Source organism: Dendrobium catenatum, unplaced genomic scaffold, assembly GCF_001605985.2.
Source record: "Dendrobium catenatum unplaced genomic scaffold, ASM160598v2 fragScaff_scaffold_43, whole genome shotgun sequence".
Lineage (NCBI taxonomy): Eukaryota > Viridiplantae > Streptophyta > Magnoliopsida > Asparagales > Orchidaceae > Dendrobium > Dendrobium catenatum.
Window position 1 is genome coordinate 1,741,804 of NW_021318505.1, and position 18,657 is coordinate 1,760,460.

Genomic DNA, 18,657 nt, shown 5'->3' on the forward strand with positions numbered 1-18,657 from the left:
AATGGAGAAAGAGGATTCATGTAGCCGATCCCACGTAGTGGGACTAAGGCATGATGTTGATGTTGACTTATTTTTCTACACACTTTAAACTATGTTGTAGAAATTAACTATGGTGATCAGAGTGATGTAAAATTTGTGAGTTTGTTTATTTACATAAGAAAAAGTTTAAAACCGGCTAACAGACAATGTATCAAATATTGTTCTACAATATAGAAGATCAGCTAAGCTATAAACGGTTTAAAAGCATAAGAAAACCTCAAGCAAGCATGTTGCTCCCTCACCATCCCAAGCCACTGATTTTGCAAGGCCTTGCATAACCTGCAAGCCACAAAATGATTTACACCGTTCAATGTGATATAATATCAATGCTTAGCATATTTACCAAAAGAATGGCCAATTTGATGCATCAACGAAAATTGTATTGGCACAATTTCCTTAAAAGACACCAGAGAACTCATTGTATAATCTCAATATATGTTAGTCTAAGCTTCAGCAACAAAAAATATAGGATTAACAGAGCTGTAAAGCAACGCAAATATATATTAAGGCTAAGATTTTGTAACACAGAAATAAAATTCGAATACCCAAAGAAGTTAGCATGCAGATGGAATTGCAGTGAATGAACTGATAACATTCAGTTAGATTCAGTTATTCAAGCAATCTCATAAAAGAAAAATGCTTAATTTCAGCATCACGCCATCATCTGTCATCATGGGCCTTATCATAATTATCATTGTTGATGTCTTTTTAAAGCATAGGCTTAATGAAACAACCATGTTATTTATATTTAATTCCTATAGCCCATTCAAAGCCTCCGATCCATATTCTGAAGCATTGATTGAACATAAATTTTATTCACAAAGCATAAAATTTACGTAAACTCACCGCATCAAGGCACGCTTGAAGTTGACATCCCTCTATGCTATTAAATGAAGATATCTTGACTGGACCAGCTAATCCACTGGCCAAAGCAATGATACAATCATTGGTACTCGTATCTCCATCTACCTGTAAGAAACAATGATATATAAGGAAGTTCATTTATAGATAGCCTGGAAAATTCAAAATGCTGGGACAACAATCTAGTTACATTACATAAATCCCTATTGACACCAGCATGAAACCTAAAATGGGTAAAAACAATAAAAACATTTGAAAATTACATGAGAAGGAATTGTATAAGAACACCAATTGATGAATAAAACAACAACAAGCCTTTATCCCAAAGCACCAGTTGATGAATACAAAGGCAAAAAAAATCCACAATTTTTCCATCTAATTGATTTGTGTATGGAAATATTAGTTGACAGGTAGCTAAAAGGGAATTGAGGGGGAAAGGGGATAAATAGAGCCAAAAAAGCATTGAAGTTCATATCAAGGCATCATTCAAGGTACTTTCTACTCACACTGATCTGGTTGAAACTTCTGTTTGCTGATATTCGGACCATCTCTCTCCATAAATCACTGGTGACCGGAGCATCAGTTGTTACAACCTGTAGAATTGATATATCCTATGAGCTCCCTTCAAAAGACCCAATGCTATCACAGATAGAGCATTAGATAATGGGTTTTACACCGAGCATAGTTGCCATGTTTGGGTGAATCATTCCTGAACCTTTGGTCATTCCCCCAACTTTTACATGTGCTCCTCCAACCTAAAATATTTAAAGACATTAAAATTAGAAAAATAGATCCAAAAACATGACAACAGTTTAAAGCTTTCATAGATATCACATAAAGAAAGAGAGCATAACTTTATAAAGAAAATTAAGTCAACCTCAGCCTCTATGGCAACACTTTTGCTGACAAGATCAGTGGTGGTGATAGCAACAGCTGCAGCATCTGCCCTGCAAAGGCATGCAGGTCATTACAGATATGTAAAACTGAAGTTGAAGAAGGCTGAATTACTAGAGATGTGTACCATTGTGAATCATAAATCCTTAATATAGGAATCATGATAAACATTCTCAACAAACAAGAAAAACCATCCTAGTTAATTGTTTACTAGAACTGTGATTGCCATACTCATCCTTAACTGTTGCATTTCTCAAGAAGGTAATATCTTTAATTTGTGAAAAATATATTGTTACTATAGTTAAAAGCAATTAACTCCTGTAAATCACATAAATTCCGGGACTGACATACTTGGCATCACTTCAAATAGAAACATGATTATTCGAACTAATTTACCAAGTTTCAAGAATTTTTCATATAGCTGGACAGAACATATTCTTTAAAGTGGTCTTGATATTTGACTGGTTAATATATATAAAATTTCAAACTTGTTTTTTGGATTTCCAACTATTCATGATATTTATGCATAACTTCTCAATCCTTCTTTGGTTGCATGTTAGTAGCATAAAATAAGTTACCACAAGCACATCTCATCATCATCACCATGATCATCATTTTCCATATTCCACTGATTGCGTTGGTTTATGAATCCTCATTTTACATTTATTTTCTTGAGTGCTAACTAAGATATTAAATCTATTCTTCACAAATTATTTAAAAACATCAATCCATGTTACTATAGTTCAACATTTTTCCTTCCTAATCCTTTTATCACTAAATAAATCAACCATCTAATGGGTGCACTTTTTAACCTCCGTTGTATAAGTTCAGACTACAAAACTTTATTTTAAATAGCCTTATCTACAACAAATGTCACTCTAACTGCTCATGTAATATAATCATTTCTTAATTTATCATTCCTAATTTTCCCATCCACTCATGCTAAATTTCTCAATTCCATCACATTACACTTTGTCTCAATAATTTATTTGCTGTCAAGCACTCGAAACCATATAACACAGTTAGCCTAATTTATGTTTTATAAAAATCATCTTTAAGCCTTCATGTTATTATCTAATCATATAATATTCCAAAGATATATGTTTTGTTTTAACGACATACTCTTAACTCTAGAAATTATATCCTCAATCGTATCCCATTCTTTTATATAAGTGATTTAAAATACTTAAACCTATTACACATTATTATCATATCTTTCAATCATATTAATTGATAATTAGTAATATCATACTAATTAAGATCCATATATATATTCAATTTGTTTTTGATGAGGACGTCAGGACATGGAAAATTTATTAGAGGCATGGTTGTTGATCTATGGCCACGATTTCACCGCTCTACTTTTGATTTTCGTATTTATTATTGATGTATTAGTTTTTATTTATGAAGTTTTATTATGTTTTTCCATTTTTTGGCCTTACTTAAGGGCTTAGGTATGTGTAAGCCCTAGGGGCATTGTAGTACTTTGTATTTTCTCATTTTATGGGATATTTAAAGCCTCTCTTCTTCTTCTTTGACGGTTAATGATGAATATGAAAGAAAATTTCCTGCGTTTTGTGCTCTTGATGTGAGAGTTTGTGAGTCTTGGAGAAATCCCTAGGAGAGGGAAAACGGATCACCCACCAACCTTGGAGACAGCCGGATTTGTGGCTTGTTTTATCTTTCTTTTTCCAATCTTCCTTCCTCCTTCCTCCAACCCACGGTCCACTTCTTCTCCTCTCTAGCCGACGATCAAGACCCCACCCTTACTCCAAACTACCAACCAACACCCTCACTTCCCATACTAGCCAAACCCTCATGCCACCAACCCAACCGCCGGCCTTCAACCTAGCTTAGGCCGCCGACCTCCATCCCCCTCCCCTTTCCTCCTCCACTCCAATCCCATTAACCCTTGCCTTTTATATAATTCCAATTTTGGAAAGCCATAATTTCAAATTTCAAATCAAGTTTGAGATTCCAATTATTTCCTAAAATAGAAATCTATTTTAGGAAGGTTTCATAAATCTCATCCAAATCAAATTCCAATTGGATTTGATTTAATTTCTTTGGCTTCAATTAAGTATCCAATTTAGGCAAGCATTAAAAAGCCTTGTCAAAACCACCTCCCCCTCATAATGCCGCCGGCCCTCTTCCCACCCGCCTTCCTTTTCTCTCCCAAGTCTCCTCTAGGGAAAGAATTGGAAGCTTACCTAATTTAGATCCTCTTAAATTTGGAAAGTTTTCAAACTCCAAATTCAAGTTCATTAGAATTTGAATCCTTTCTTAAATTAAGACGGATTCAATTTGGAAACTTTCCTATTGTTCCAAATTTGAATTTAATTAAAGGTTTTCCTTTAAATCCCTTTCCATATTTACTCACCTATGATTGGAAAGAATTCAAAAGCCCCAATTAACTCCCTCTTGCATGGCCGACCCCCTCCCTTTCCCATTAAACCCTTTCCTAATTTAAATTCAATCAAGCTCCAATCATTAAGCCGCCCCCCTACCTCTCTCCTATCTCCTTAATTTCTCCTAACTTAAGTCTCCAATCAATTCCCTGATCCCCCTCAGCCCTTTCCATCCACTTCAAGCCCTCTTCTCTCAGTTTTTCTTCTCTTCCTGAAGTTTCCAAGTGCTGTCCAGATTTCTGGACACCACCTGCAGCCTGTCCAAGAATTTCAGCCAACCCCACTGCTATCCAAAAGAAGATTGGCTGCTGTCTTGAACTTCAGCATTAGAAAAATTGTTGTCCAAGAACTCTGGCATCTTCCCCTGGCCTCCCTACCAACGGGAGTCCGTTTCAAACTGCTGTCCATCAATTCCAGCAAGAGGAGATCAACAGTTTCACTGCCATCAAGTCACCAACTGCTGTCCAAGCTTGCGAGAAGGTGGAATCTTAGCAAGGGTGAACTCTTACCTTCCTCAATTGGTCCTTATTTGTGGTTTGATTGATTCATGCAAAATCTTGAAACGCTCAGCTAAAGCTTAGTGTTTAATAGAAAGTGTGTGAGAGATCTTTCAAAGCACTACTCTTATTGTTAGATTAGGTATTTCTTGTTGGAACTCATCTCGTATGCAACATCAAGAGTAATTGATTGTTATGTAGTTTTTACTTTTCGCGAGTAACTTGGCCTAAGCTTGTGTTTACCGCTCTTTGTGTTTTATTTCATTGTTTGAATCACCATAAAGATTTAATTAATTTGCTCTTACTCATTAAGCGTGCAAAAATTCTTATCTAAATCATATTCTCATATATGTCCTGCATCCGTTTTACTAATTATAAAGTCTTTATCTTCAAAACTCATTTTCTCTATAGTTCTAATTTTTGCTTGCTTCAGTAGATGATTCATTGATTAAAATAATATTATCTACAAAAACTATACACCAAAGCAACTCATTTTGAATATCATTTGTAAGCATCTCATATTGTATTTTGAAAATCTTAATCACTCAACTACTTCTATTGTTAAATCGTATTCCATCATGCATGTTTCTAATAACTTCAATATACATTTGACGCACACATTTCTTCCATAAAACACATCAATCAATTATCAAGGTACTCGATCATATTCTGCCTCAAAATCAATTAAAAATATATGAAGATCACTTCCTATTAATTTTAATGACACAAAAGTTGCTTCCATAATAAATCTTCTTGGCATAAAACAAATTTGATTCATTTATAATTAGCAAAACCATCAATATCTCATTTATCCTTAAATATTGGTACCAAATTTTGGCACTATTTTGGCATTCGAATTTTCAATGAAAAAATTTGTTAGACTAAACCACTATAACGTCACCATAACTCTCAAAATTCAATAAGTATGTCCTGGACCTAAGGCTTTACCTTTATGCATCTTCTTTGAAGTTAACTACATTCAACTTTTTAAAATCAACATGTAATATATATTATTATTTTGCTCATTATATTCTACAAGAATAACATCTGTTAAGACTCTCAATTAAACATTTTCAAAGTTGCATTTACAACTTTTTTCATTTTTAAACAAGATCTTATTGTATTCACTTTTGATGCATTTAACTTGATCAAAGTCTAGATCTCTTATACCTTAACTATTTTATGTATCTCAATTTCTTCCTCCGTGGTATTAAGCTTATTATATAAATCATCAAAAACCATAGTTATTTCTTTGCTCACAATCATATAGTCAGGGATGCTCTCACTAAACATTTGCAAGAGGATGTCCTTGGTGTATGCTTTTTGCTGATGATATTCTTCTTATTGATAAGACTAGAGAGGGAATTGAAGGTAAACTTGAATTATGGAGGTCAACCTTAGAGTCTAAAGGTTTTCGCTTGAGTAGATCAAAAACGGAATATATGGAGTGTAATTTTAGTAGTAATAGACCTAGTAAGGAGATTGTGACTTTGGGCAATCAAGTCATTAATAAGAGTACACATTTTAGATATCTTGGATCTATTGTTCAGAGTGATGGTGAAATAGATGGGGATATTATCAGCATAATTCAAGTTGGATGGTTGAAGTAGAGGAATGCATCTGGCTTGTTGTGTGATAGAAAAGTACCCCTCAAACTTAAGGGAAAATTCTATAAGACGGTGGTGAGGCCTGCAATGCTTTATGGTGCTGAATGTTGGCCATTAAAAGAGAAGCATAATACTAAGTTAAGTGTGGCAGAGATGAGGATGCTCAGGTGGATGAGTGGTTTTACCCTTAGAGATAGGATACAAAATGAGCATATACGTGAAAAGGTTGAAGTAGCTCCAGTAGAAGATAAGATTAGAGAGAGTCGCCTTAGATGGATTGGTCACATAAAACGGCGGCCTTCCGATAACCCGGTTAGGAGAGTAGATGTATTAGATTTGACTTATGTTAAGAAAGGTAGAGGCAGACCTAAAAAGACTTGGTTAGAAAATATTAGGAATGACCTTTCTTTATTAGATTTAAATGAGAATTTGACTTTTAATAGGACACAATGGAGAAAAAAGATTCATGTAACCGACCCCACGTAGTGGGATAAAGGCTTAATGTTGTTGTTGTTGTTGTACAATCCTATTTGCAAGACCTATAACAATTATTTAGTCATTGCAAGCCTTAATATTTTTAGCTCTTTAAAAACATATTTCATTTCCTTGATAAGCTTGTGTACCTCCTCACTAAACTAACAAACCTACTTGCTAATGATAAATTGTTGAACTCTCTTAAAGCTTCTATGGTAAGATTCTTAATGGAACTAATCATCTTATATTAGATTTGACTCAAATAAGAATTCTAACGTGCCTTTCTTCACAACTTGTCTTGAGAAATTAGCATCATTCACCTTATATCCTAGAACACTTATTATTTTGATTTTTTTATACTCACATACATTCATAGCTACTAAACTAGGTTGGACGGCTAAACTTTCTTTTGAAATCACCTTATAATTTTTTAGAAAAAAAACATTTTTTTTTCTATTTACTCTTGAAAGTAAAAATAAAGATATTCATGATTTGCTGGGTCCAATTTTAAAAGAATTGAAGTGCTATTTTTATTCCTTGAAGTATGCATTCATTATGACAAGATACTTGTCTATTGTAAAATAAAGTATAACTTCTACCATTCCATCTCTATCTGGCATTCAATGCCCACTATGACCACTCTCAAGCATATTCTACTAGAACTCATTGCCCAAGCACACCCAATAAATATCATTTTCCCTCAGGTGTATATTGTAATAGTTCACATATTTCTTTCTGAAATTATTTTTTTAAACTATCCCCTAATATAATTTGATGTCACCTTATCACTAACCCAATACACCTCAACAATAATATCTTTCAGCAATTTATCCAAAACTGTCACAACCCTAATCTTGTTTTTAAATATTTTCAACCCCATAAATGTCAACAATATTTCCAACATACAAAAACTTATAACCTAAGCCAATATTCTTAGATTTTTTTTTTCATTCTTCATTTAATGACTATAAACAAGCAATATTTATTCTTCTACTAATCATTGTGTCTATCAATTATTTTATCTACCCATTCAAATCCCCCAAATTCCATGAAGTAAATATAATTTTATTTTAAAGCTAGCCAACCATTGCTTACCTTTTCCACCACAACCAGATCAAGTTATGGTATATAACTTATGAGTAACATGCTAACCAACTATTTTCTATCTTTTAACACAAGCAAACGTGTATAATTATTTACATAAAAATTTTTAAATTTTGAATTATGACTAAGCCTAAAGGAGACATGCATTTAAAAATAGTTAAAAGAAAAGTAAGATGTTAAGAACATGCACAAAAGTAATGATTAAGACTATCCTATCAAATAGTAATAGAAAAAAAAAGTATGGGAATAATACCCTTCAACTGTTGATGATAGGGAATTAACCAGTCTGGGAAGTGAATTTAAAAGAGCTTCCTGCACATAGATAATCAATACCTATTTAACCAGGAAATACAAGTTCAAGCTGAAAATAATGTAAATGAGGTGTAATTTTAATTCACAATTCTCATTCAAATTCTTAAAATAATCTGCACATTGTCTCTTTGTATTGTATGCATACAAAGTTAACAATACAAATTGAGAAAGAGAAGTGTTATGGTCCATTTGGGGCGGCTATGATTTCTATAAAAGTGGTTGTAAGACTATCACGAGGAAAGCAACTTTCTGAAAAGTGTTGTGGGTCTCAGAAATATTTCATCTTGTAAGAAAATCAAGCAGCCGTTTTCTTATAGCAACCCCACTCTAGCAAACATGGTTGTAAAAAGTAACTTTTCACCAAAAAAAATTTAAAAAGCAACAAAAAAAGTAGTAGCCAAATAAAATTATAGCATTAATTTGGAAAACAAAGAACTGAAAGAAGTGGAAAAAAAAAACAGCACTACCCTTGGACTATTATCCGTTTAGAAGAATAGACTCCATTTTTCCTATATACATACATACATACATATATATATATATATATATATATATATATAGAGAGAGAGAGAGAGAGAGAGAGAGAGATTGAGGAGGGGGGAGAGAATGCTATCTTTTTAAAATAATAAATTTCATTTTATATCCATAACTTTCATCCAGCATAAAAAAATTAACTAATTAAGAGTTTTAAACAAGCTAAAGACATTTTTTAACTACTTTCTGCATTATCAATGACTTTTAGCTAATTTAAATCTCAATTAGTCAAATTTTGTAATGAATGATGGAGGATAATATGACAATAAGTGATTCTATCCAAACTCAGTTGTAACAACCATGCCCGCTTAGTTAATGCCTTAACCTAGGAGGCACTTGTCAAAGGCACTCGTCGGAAGCACTCACCTAGATCCGAGCCAAGTCAGATATGGCAGAGTATGTATATTCATCCGAGTTAGTCCATGTGTCTGTAACAATCAAATATTATACTATTTTATTACTTTTTTTAGGTGTAGCCACTCTCTAGCCTTCCCAACCCTATAAATAAAGGGTTGGGAGGTATTTTGTGCTTTTTTTTAGGCCACTAAACTTTATGATATTGAGCACAAATAGATTTTCTTATTGCCCACCTATCTCTTCCTTTCTTTATATGTTGCCTTACCTAGCCTTAATAAGAAGGTCAAAATATCACCCATGGACAATTCAAAATATATATAACATACACATAAGTGCAATCATGTATACCTTTTTAATTCTTTGACCAATAACACCAGTTGATTGGATCATTACATCTTCTTGTCTCACCTGAAGAAACTGCATGGCAAATAAAAATTTTAAGGATTGCAATTGCGGTGAGAAAATTAGCCAAAATAATTAATCTGAAACCAGAAACCTGGGCAACTGAATGTGCACATTCTACTGCATCCTGATAACCTGGATTGCCCTGTATAATCATTTAAATATGTTAGAAATACCTGACAACCATCATCACGGCCAATGTGATCTTTACATAGATTTTCATATCAAACTAAATAAAAAAATAAGCTTACGGTTGCAGCATTCGCTTGACCAGCATTAATCAATATTGCTCGTGCCTGCAAAATTTAAAGCATTTTAATTTTGATTCTGGGGGGTGCTCAGCACTGATAATCATGTATGGCAAAAAGCCAAATATAGATGGGATTTTCATACCGTATTTGAATTTTTTAGTACATTTCTGCAGTAGATAACTGGTGCAGCAGCAACAATGTTCTTAGTGAATACCCCTGAGAAAATGGAAGCAAAATATTCACCACCTTATTTCTAATTTTTAAAGTGTTTTGATCTTTAAAGTAACAAAGGATTCATATTAATAAACAATTTTAGAATCAAGAAATTTCAAGACCCCCCAACCACGAATAGTTCATCACATCATATGACTACACGTAGGTTCAAATTCAAAGTCAGAAACTTCTAATTTAGACAATTATTCACCTTAAAAAAAATCAAATTTAAATAAAAATTTCGGCAAATGATAATTTGATAGTTATCTAATATAATCTTGCATAATATTTAGGATTATAAAAAAAATCACATATTCAATTGAAAACTTAGACCAAATTGAAGAGCATTATATTGCATCATATTTGATAATAATTAATCGTGAAAATAAAATGGTCACTAAATTAGAGAATCGAAACAGAGCTACACTAAGTGACAATCCAGGATAATTTCTCTCAAAAATTTGCAATCTCCAATTGCACTATGCTAGAAAGAATCATATCCAACCAATACTCAAAATGGGAACTAAATTAGAAATTAAATAAAATTGCAAATATGATGTCTTTTAAATGTCACAAGCCCTTCTATTTATAAGTATAAACCCACCAAAAATCAATAAATAAGTTGTTGACCATATATAAAATACTATATAATAGTAAGAACTGAAGCGTAAAGGAGCAAAATGTAAAACCCGAAAACTTTCGATCGAATGTGTCACACGCATTTCGATGCACCGCGGTAAAATTAGGCGAAATTTTAAAGTGGTTGGAATTCGACGCAATAATTTTTATAAAATTCTACGCTAAATTTCGATCGAAATGGTATAAAGAACATATACCTAATTTCGCACAATTTGAAAACTAAAAATCGTTGAAGTTCGTTTAAGTAAATTTTTAGCCTTTTGGCCAAATTACCCCTCATGAGCCTAATTTCGCACAATTAGAATTTCTACGATTATAATATTTTACCCCTCATGGTATAAAGAACATACCCCTAATTTCGCACAATGAGAATTTGAAAAAGAAAATTTTTTTTCCTAATTTCTACATTATCTTAATCCAAAAATAATTAATTTTAATAATTATATATGTTAGAGAAAGTGATTTAAATTGTAATTATAAGAAAAGATGAAAAATGTGGGTTCTTAACATATGGATTTTCATTAAATCCGAAAATAATAAATTAATATGAAAATATTACTTCAATAGAAATGTATTATGTTACGATTAGTTTGAGTAATAGGATTAGAGTAATAGGAAATGTGTTATGATTAGTTAGAGTAATAGGAAATGTATGATATAAGTTAGTAATCAAGGTGTTTTTTTTCTCCTAGGTGTTACTTATAGGAGAGGTGTTGGTTTAAGAAGATTCGTCACAAGTATAAACGATTGCATATCGAGGTAAGTGACATTACATTCTAAGGTTCATGTTTTTTTTTTTTTAAGTTTACATTGCATTATGTCACTTTATATTCATGTTTTTCATGTTACATTGTTATATATCACATTATTCTTGATATGTTAAATAGAAAGTTTTTGTACAAAGTACTTTGCATGCTAAGTAGAAAGCTCTTCATAGGTTTAAGTTCCTTTTCATTTCCTTTCCATGCTTAAATAAAAGTCATCATATTTATCATCTTATGATATTAGATTAAAAAATGCAAGTTTGTGTATGTTGAGGCGGAGTACCAAATATAGTGCACTTGCACAATACGGCTCTTTGGAGCAACACGGCTCTTCGGGGCAAAATGATGATGAATGACCAAATATGAGATTGTATCTTATCGGTACAATATGGGTACTCTGGTACGGATGTATAATATATGCATAGGGTAAGTATATGAACATATGAGTTAATAAGCATCATGTTAAGCAACTGACATTTAGTATAACATCATGTTAAGCAACTGACATTTAGTATAGCATCATGTTAAGCATATGATACAATAGACATCATGTTAAGCATATGATACTTTGCATATTGTTTTCCTCTACATTACACATGAATTTTAGATGTAATTGTCATTTTGTTGAGCGTTAGCTCATTCCCTCGTTTTGTGATTATTTTTTTCAAGAGACCCTGCTGCTAGGAATGGTTGAACGACCTTAGTTCATATATAGCCGTAGAGAACTGGATGACAAGTTTCTAGTCATTGACTGTCATTTTAGCAAAATATCACAACCCTGAATATTGTAGCACAGAATTGGGCATTGTAGAACAAAGTAGGGTACTAAAGCACAGGGTCAAAAGAACCAATTGTTGCTACTAAAATTGAATGTCATTGAAATAATAATCTGATTTTGATAACTTCAGCAACACAAAACCTCAGAAAACAACAAGGCCAACTTGTTCAGCAGATGATAAGTCCTAATTATTGCCTACAGTAATTGCAACGCAAAATCTAAAAAAGTTTATTTTTCTCTTTTTATTGTCCTTGTTATTGACTGTCATTTTAGCAACATGTCACAATCTTGAGTATTGTAACACAGAATTGGGCATTGTAGCACAGAGTTGGGTAGAATAGCACAGTGCCAAAAGAACCATTTGTTACTATTAAATTGAATACAGCAACAACATCAAGCCTTTATCCTACTACGTGGGGTCAGCTACATGAATCCTTTTTTTCCATTGAATACTACCAAATTGACTATCAGCGAAAAAATAATCTTATTTGATGACTTCAGCAACACAACCTAAAAAACAACAAGGACGACTTGTTGTTCAGCAGTCGATAAGTCCTAATTATCTTCTACAGCAATTGCAAGGCAAAACTTGAGAGGACAAGTATTCTAAAGCATGATCGAGTTATTTTCTTGTTTTTGTCATGTGCAAACAGAGAAAATAAAAAACCTCTGAATTGTTGATTTCAGTAATCTGATTTTCCAAACAACAAACCTGCTTTGTTGGTTTTCCTATATGTGGCAACACAAAAATAGCAAGCTGATGAGGACATCGACAAGAGATTCCGACGCGTTTATCAGAGGAAACATCGAAGATCGATGGCCATGATGGAGAGCCTTTACTTTTGATGCACTTTAGGTATTATTTATTTTTATATTTCAGTTTTTTCCGATTTTACCCCTATGGGTAGTTAGTTTGTTATTGTAGCCCAATGGACATTCTAGTCTATTTTATTTTGTCATATTGAGGCTTATATATATGGCCTCTTCTTATGTATTGGGATGATGATTGAATAAAATTCTGAGTTTTGTTTGTCTCCCTCAATGTTGAGTGTTTGAGAGAAGAAAGATGGCCCTAGGTGAGGGCGATTGCAATATCTGTCAGCCTTTGGAAGGGTTTGAGGCTCGCGGCTCCACTATTTGCTCATCTCTTCTCCTCCGGCCCCTCCCCTTTCTCCCCCACACCTCCTGCCTGCATCCCCTAATTCCCTCCCAACCTCCTTTATTTTCAAATTTGAAATTCACCTAACCCTATATTAATTAAAATCTGAATTTACTTTCAGATTTTGCAATTAAATCCCTCACCAATTTCTACCCTAGCCGCCTCTCTCATACCCAAACCCTAGTATACAGCCGGCCCTCCCCTCTCCTTCCCTTCTTGCTTCACAAACCCGCCGCCCCCAAGGAGTTCAAGAGAGGAGCCTCCCACATCCATGGATGGCCGATCCCGAAATCGACCATGGTTTTCATCTACGATGATCAAGGAAGAACGGATCTCTGTTTTTTTATGTGAATTTAATCGTCGACGAGACTATTGAAGGCTATATCGAAAGCATCATCTTCACGTTCGTGCCTTCCATTGAAGAACACATTCCCACCGGATCTTGGCAACTCATAGGACAATCCACTCCTCCACCGCCGACTACATTCTCTTGGATCAAAGCCATTGCTGTTGCTACCATCTTAGGGCATCGTTTGGTGTGCTGAAATCCTCTCTCCGTTAAAGCTTTATATTGAGTGTGAGTGAGAACGGTAACTCTAGGTGAAATTTCTAAATATTAAGCTTTGGATTTTATTACGGCATATCTAGTGTTATTGTGATATTTTCTGAATTGTATTAACTTGTTCTAATATCCTAAGTTTTGTAACTACATACCAAAACAAAATTAATAATTGAGAATTCTTATAATCATGTCTTATGGCTCATTAGCCTTAAAGTAGCAATCTTCACAATACTTTTATTAGTTCCTTACAATTCTTGTTGGTTTCACATCATAAGCTGTATTGTCCTTCAAGGTGATGAAGAGGATAAAATACATACAATAGTCATCAACAAGTAGACAGCAACAAGGTACATTCAAATCAATTCCTCAGTCATTAGGGGCACAAGAAATAAATGCATATAACATTTTCTATAACTTGTGCATAATGTTAAGAGATTGGTTACCGATCATATAATAAAGAAATAACGAGGAGGGAGTAGAAACAGAAGAACCCATCATAGAACCGCACTGCCAAACATGGGAAACCATCATGAAAAAAAATTTAAGGATTGCATCAAAATAAGCTGCAAGGCCTGTACCAAAATACACCGCCTGAGAAAGCTCCACATCAATAAGGCTAATGATGATAAGGCATAAACTAAAGCACATGCAATGAGGCATAAACAGCTCCTAGAAGAGGTCATAACTCATATAGATATAAAAGGGTGTATACATAGTAAGCAGCCTTCCCTAAATTTGTTGTTCCCGTGATTCAAATCTAAAGCCTCTATATTGCACTAGAGGAAACTCAAACATTTCTCCAAGACCTCCAGATATGTCTATGCAAAATGCACTAAACCCCATTCTAAGAAATTATATTATGTGGGTTGTAAGTAATCACAGCATCAAAAGGGGGCGTTGTCACCTGCTACAATGGCATCAACATCACATGTTACTAGAGCCAAATCAGGCTTTTCTCCTTTTGCACGTAAACCGCCATACAGTCCTGCAGCTTTGAATCCTTTTGCAGCAGTAACACCACCTGGTATCTATGACATAAATCAAGTAAAAGAAATTCAAAACATTCAGTACTGTCCATGAGTAAAATTAGATGCAATGCAGGTTGGCGGATTTATTATTCGAAGAAGTGCATGCGTTGCAGTACTGGTAGTAGAACCAAAGCATGCCAAAATAGCCAAATCTTTCCCTGATAAGCTTCACACAAAATTTAGAATCTTCTTTTGAAACTCAAAACATTATCCTACTCTTTTAATTTGCTCAACAGCTTTAATCACTTTTTAAAAAGATCTCAAAACTCATAGATCCAACCATCCATCATAGGTTGCTATAAAATCAGTGCATGCTTGAATCTGAAGATTTTGTATCTTTCTTTCCAAAAATCTTCTGAATGCCAACACGACATTTCTGCATTATTCTTCAGAAATTCCAAATACCCAGTAGATTCAGATAACATTAAAATGCTAGAAGACAGAGCAGTGAACCTGGCTTGTAATGGATGCACAACTTAAGAATGCTGAGCCCTTCTTCATCCTATGAATAGTATACTCATGCCTGGCATGATCAGACTTTTTTATGGCAATTTGTTTTAACGCGTGCCTTCTTTATCCAAGGGTAGATCTTTTACTTGCAAATATTAAGTTTTATATTGACTCCCCACGCACACAAGAACATGAATTCTCCCAATAACAAAATATTGAATCCAACTCAACTTTACTCTGAGAATCACATGTTTTGGTATGGCATAAAATGATCTTTAATGGTGGACATTAATAAATGTATTAGCAAAAAACCATCAGTCATATTTCTTTCATTAATCGTTCAAGGTCATCATAAATAGAAATGTGAATTTCTCTTGAAGATCGATTATCACTCAAAAATTGAATTAACTTTTAGCTCGGATCAAATTCAATGAGAAAACTAACAATAGAATATGGTTTGGTTTGGCTTGATTAAAGAACTTATCTTATGATATCAAAATCAATAGAGTTTGGTTTGGTTTTTTGGCTCAAACAAAACTCAGATCGAAATTAACAAGCCATACTTGGCTCGAATCAAGGTTGGATCAAGTAAATTTGTAATTAAACTTGGCTCAGCTCGAGATTGGGTCGAATGATTCTGAGGGAATTTTCAATCGAAGAAGAGAATTGAGATCTCATATGTAACAGCCCTAATCCTAAAGACATCCATTTTCTCCATTCAAATATTGTCTGGCAAGGAAAATCCCTAATAAGCCCAGTTTGATGATTCAAAATGCTGAAGGGTCTACTTCAACTTTCCCTGCTTTAAGCAAGCTTTAATCTCGGAACAGCAAGAATTATCAGTCCCATCTTCTTCCAACATTGACCATAGATTGCCGAAAATGTTGTGCACGATTCTTCAGTCCTGTATGTGGGTTTTTTGCAGTCAATAATGAGTACTACTCATGCATGCGTTCTATGATTCACGGTTCATGAATATATTTACAACGACGGATTTACAGACCGTCAGCATCTATATTTAATCTCCAACTAAGAACAACGGAATTGATACGAGTAAAAGAACCAACTTTCACGAAATGAAATCAAACCAAAACAATTAGCTTAAGGAAAAAAATTACCTGCTTCCAGGGTCCTTCCGGAATAACTATCGGAGCGGCGGGAATGCATATGGAAGCAGTTCCCACATCCACGCAAACGATGGTTGAAACCCTTTTCCCCCGCTGGTAAGGTCCATCACAACTCCGAAACTGCAGAAAATAATATGAAGGCAAAGAAAAAGAGAACATTAAATGCCCTGGTTGGAAGAAAATGCGTCAACTTACAACTCACTTTTTCTTTAACGCCGACAGAGATGGGATGGTTCAGTGCCAGAGCCATTGCAGGAGCAATCGAAGAAACGATTTCCAGATCGAAATAATAAGCAGGAGAGTGGTCAGAATCTCTTTCCAAAGCAAAATTCAGCAGAGGCTGCCTTGGACTTCCAGAGGGAGTGCAACCACAAAGTACAGAACCCAACTCCGAAGCGGTGAAACCTAGAGTCAGTCGATGAACTACAATTATATAGTTTACTGCTACAATTCATTTTAGTTGGTAAAACAAAATAAATAAATAAATAAATAATATGTCACAATTTATTAAAGGGACTGTGATTTTGATTAAAAAGTAGAAAAAAAATTCAAAATTTTAGATATTAATATGATAAAACTAGCTGCATAATTTTGAAATAATTTTATTAAGAACAAAGTTTATTAAAACGGTTTTCATAGTTTCATAAAATCATCAACTAACTTTTTCATAATTTTATTTGGAAAAAAAAATAAATAGATAACTCATAATAATTTTTAAGAAATTTAACTTCCTCACAATAATCTATTTGTAGAAGTAATTTAAATTAAACTACATAAGCATATTGTACTCAACATAGAATGAAAAAAAAATATGTTTAAATATAGCTTGAAAATAAATCAACTATTGTGGAGTCAAGACAATATGACCTACCTCAGTATAGGAATTTGTATCGGAACTAGTCGTAACACCATGTGTCCATAACAGTCTACAATAGTTATATCATATCTTGTACTTTCTATTTTTTTTAAGAGTAGCCTTTCTTGTAGCACTCTAAGCCTTATAAATGCATGACCAAAGCATTTTTTGGATCTTTTGTTTTTCATGTTACATGTTGTTAGACTTGTAGGGATCTTCAGACTCTTTCTCTTATTCCTCATACAAAAATTTCACAATATTCTAGCTTACACTTATAGGTCACCTGTTAGTAAGATCGGGAGTCATCCACAAATAAATTTGAATCCAATAGTGTACGTTTTAAATTTTATATATTTAACTTTCGGATGCAGTCACGACACACCACCCCTGCCTAACAAAACTTCCTTCACATTCTACAGTAGATTTATCTTGCCTTATATATAATGGCAAAATACAGTAGACACCCAAATATTGACAAAATTCCAAGCTTAGCTTTTTGGCTGCTCAGTCAAGTTTTTGTCAACAGTTGGATGAGCTTAACATTTAGTTCTTTTGGTCGCAGTTGAGATACAACAAGAATTCAAAAATCTCAAGATAAGATGAGTTATGCATCTGATAACCATATTGAATCTAAGTGAAACTTCTATCATGCCTTGTATCCTCTAGTGATCTTGATGGCACAAAACATTGGCTAAGGCAAAGCTCTCAGACTGATGAAGAAAAATATCAAAATCGACAATCTTTTTATTTATAAGACTAGAGAGGGAGAAGGTAAACTTGAATTATGGAGGTCAAATTTAAAGTCTAAAGGTTTTTGTTTGAGTATATCTAAAACCAAATACATGGAGTATAATTTTAGTATTAATAGATCTAGTGAGGGTATTGTGATTTTGGGCAAACAAGTTATTAATAAGAGTACACATTTTAGATATATGGGGATATTATTAGTAGAAATCAAGTTGGATAGTTAAAGTGGAGGAATGCAATGGGCTTGTTGTGTGATAGAAAAGTTCTCCTCAAACTTAAAGGAAAATTCTATAGGATGATGGCAAGACTTGCAAGCTTTATGGTGCAAAATGTTGGCCATTAAAAGCGAAGCATAATATTAAATTAAGTGTTGCATATATGAAGATGCTCAGGTGGATGAGTGGATTTACTTTTAGAGACATGATACACAAAATGAGCATATACTTGAAAAGGTTGGAGTAGCTCCACTGTAAGATAAGATTATAGATAGCTGCCTTAGATGGTTTGGTCACATAAAATGGTGGTCTTCCGATGACAAGGTTAGAAGAGTAGATATATTAGATTTGACATATGTTAAGAAAGGTAGAGGTATAC

The 18,657-nt window shown here is 33.7% G+C and overlaps 1 protein-coding gene across 1 annotated transcript in view; it reads right to left on the reverse strand.

Annotated features, from left to right (window-relative positions):
• LOC110107272 (arginine biosynthesis bifunctional protein ArgJ, chloroplastic) overlaps positions 1–18,657 on the reverse strand; it is a 36,166-nt gene that overhangs the window by 9,016 nt on the left and 8,493 nt on the right. The window contains exons 2-14 of the mRNA XM_020837475.2: positions 16,663–16,865; positions 16,452–16,580; positions 14,760–14,883; positions 9,883–9,956; positions 9,741–9,785; positions 9,584–9,634; positions 9,436–9,504; positions 8,138–8,196; positions 1,778–1,847; positions 1,575–1,655; positions 1,407–1,493; positions 886–1,008; positions 256–318 (exon numbers count right to left, since the gene is read on the reverse strand). Coding sequence (XP_020693134.2) covers positions 256–318; positions 886–1,008; positions 1,407–1,493; positions 1,575–1,655; positions 1,778–1,847; positions 8,138–8,196; positions 9,436–9,504; positions 9,584–9,634; positions 9,741–9,785; positions 9,883–9,956; positions 14,760–14,883; positions 16,452–16,580; positions 16,663–16,865 — 1,178 coding nt within the window. The remainder of the gene's footprint in view (positions 1–255; positions 319–885; positions 1,009–1,406; positions 1,494–1,574; positions 1,656–1,777; positions 1,848–8,137; positions 8,197–9,435; positions 9,505–9,583; positions 9,635–9,740; positions 9,786–9,882; positions 9,957–14,759; positions 14,884–16,451; positions 16,581–16,662; positions 16,866–18,657) is intronic.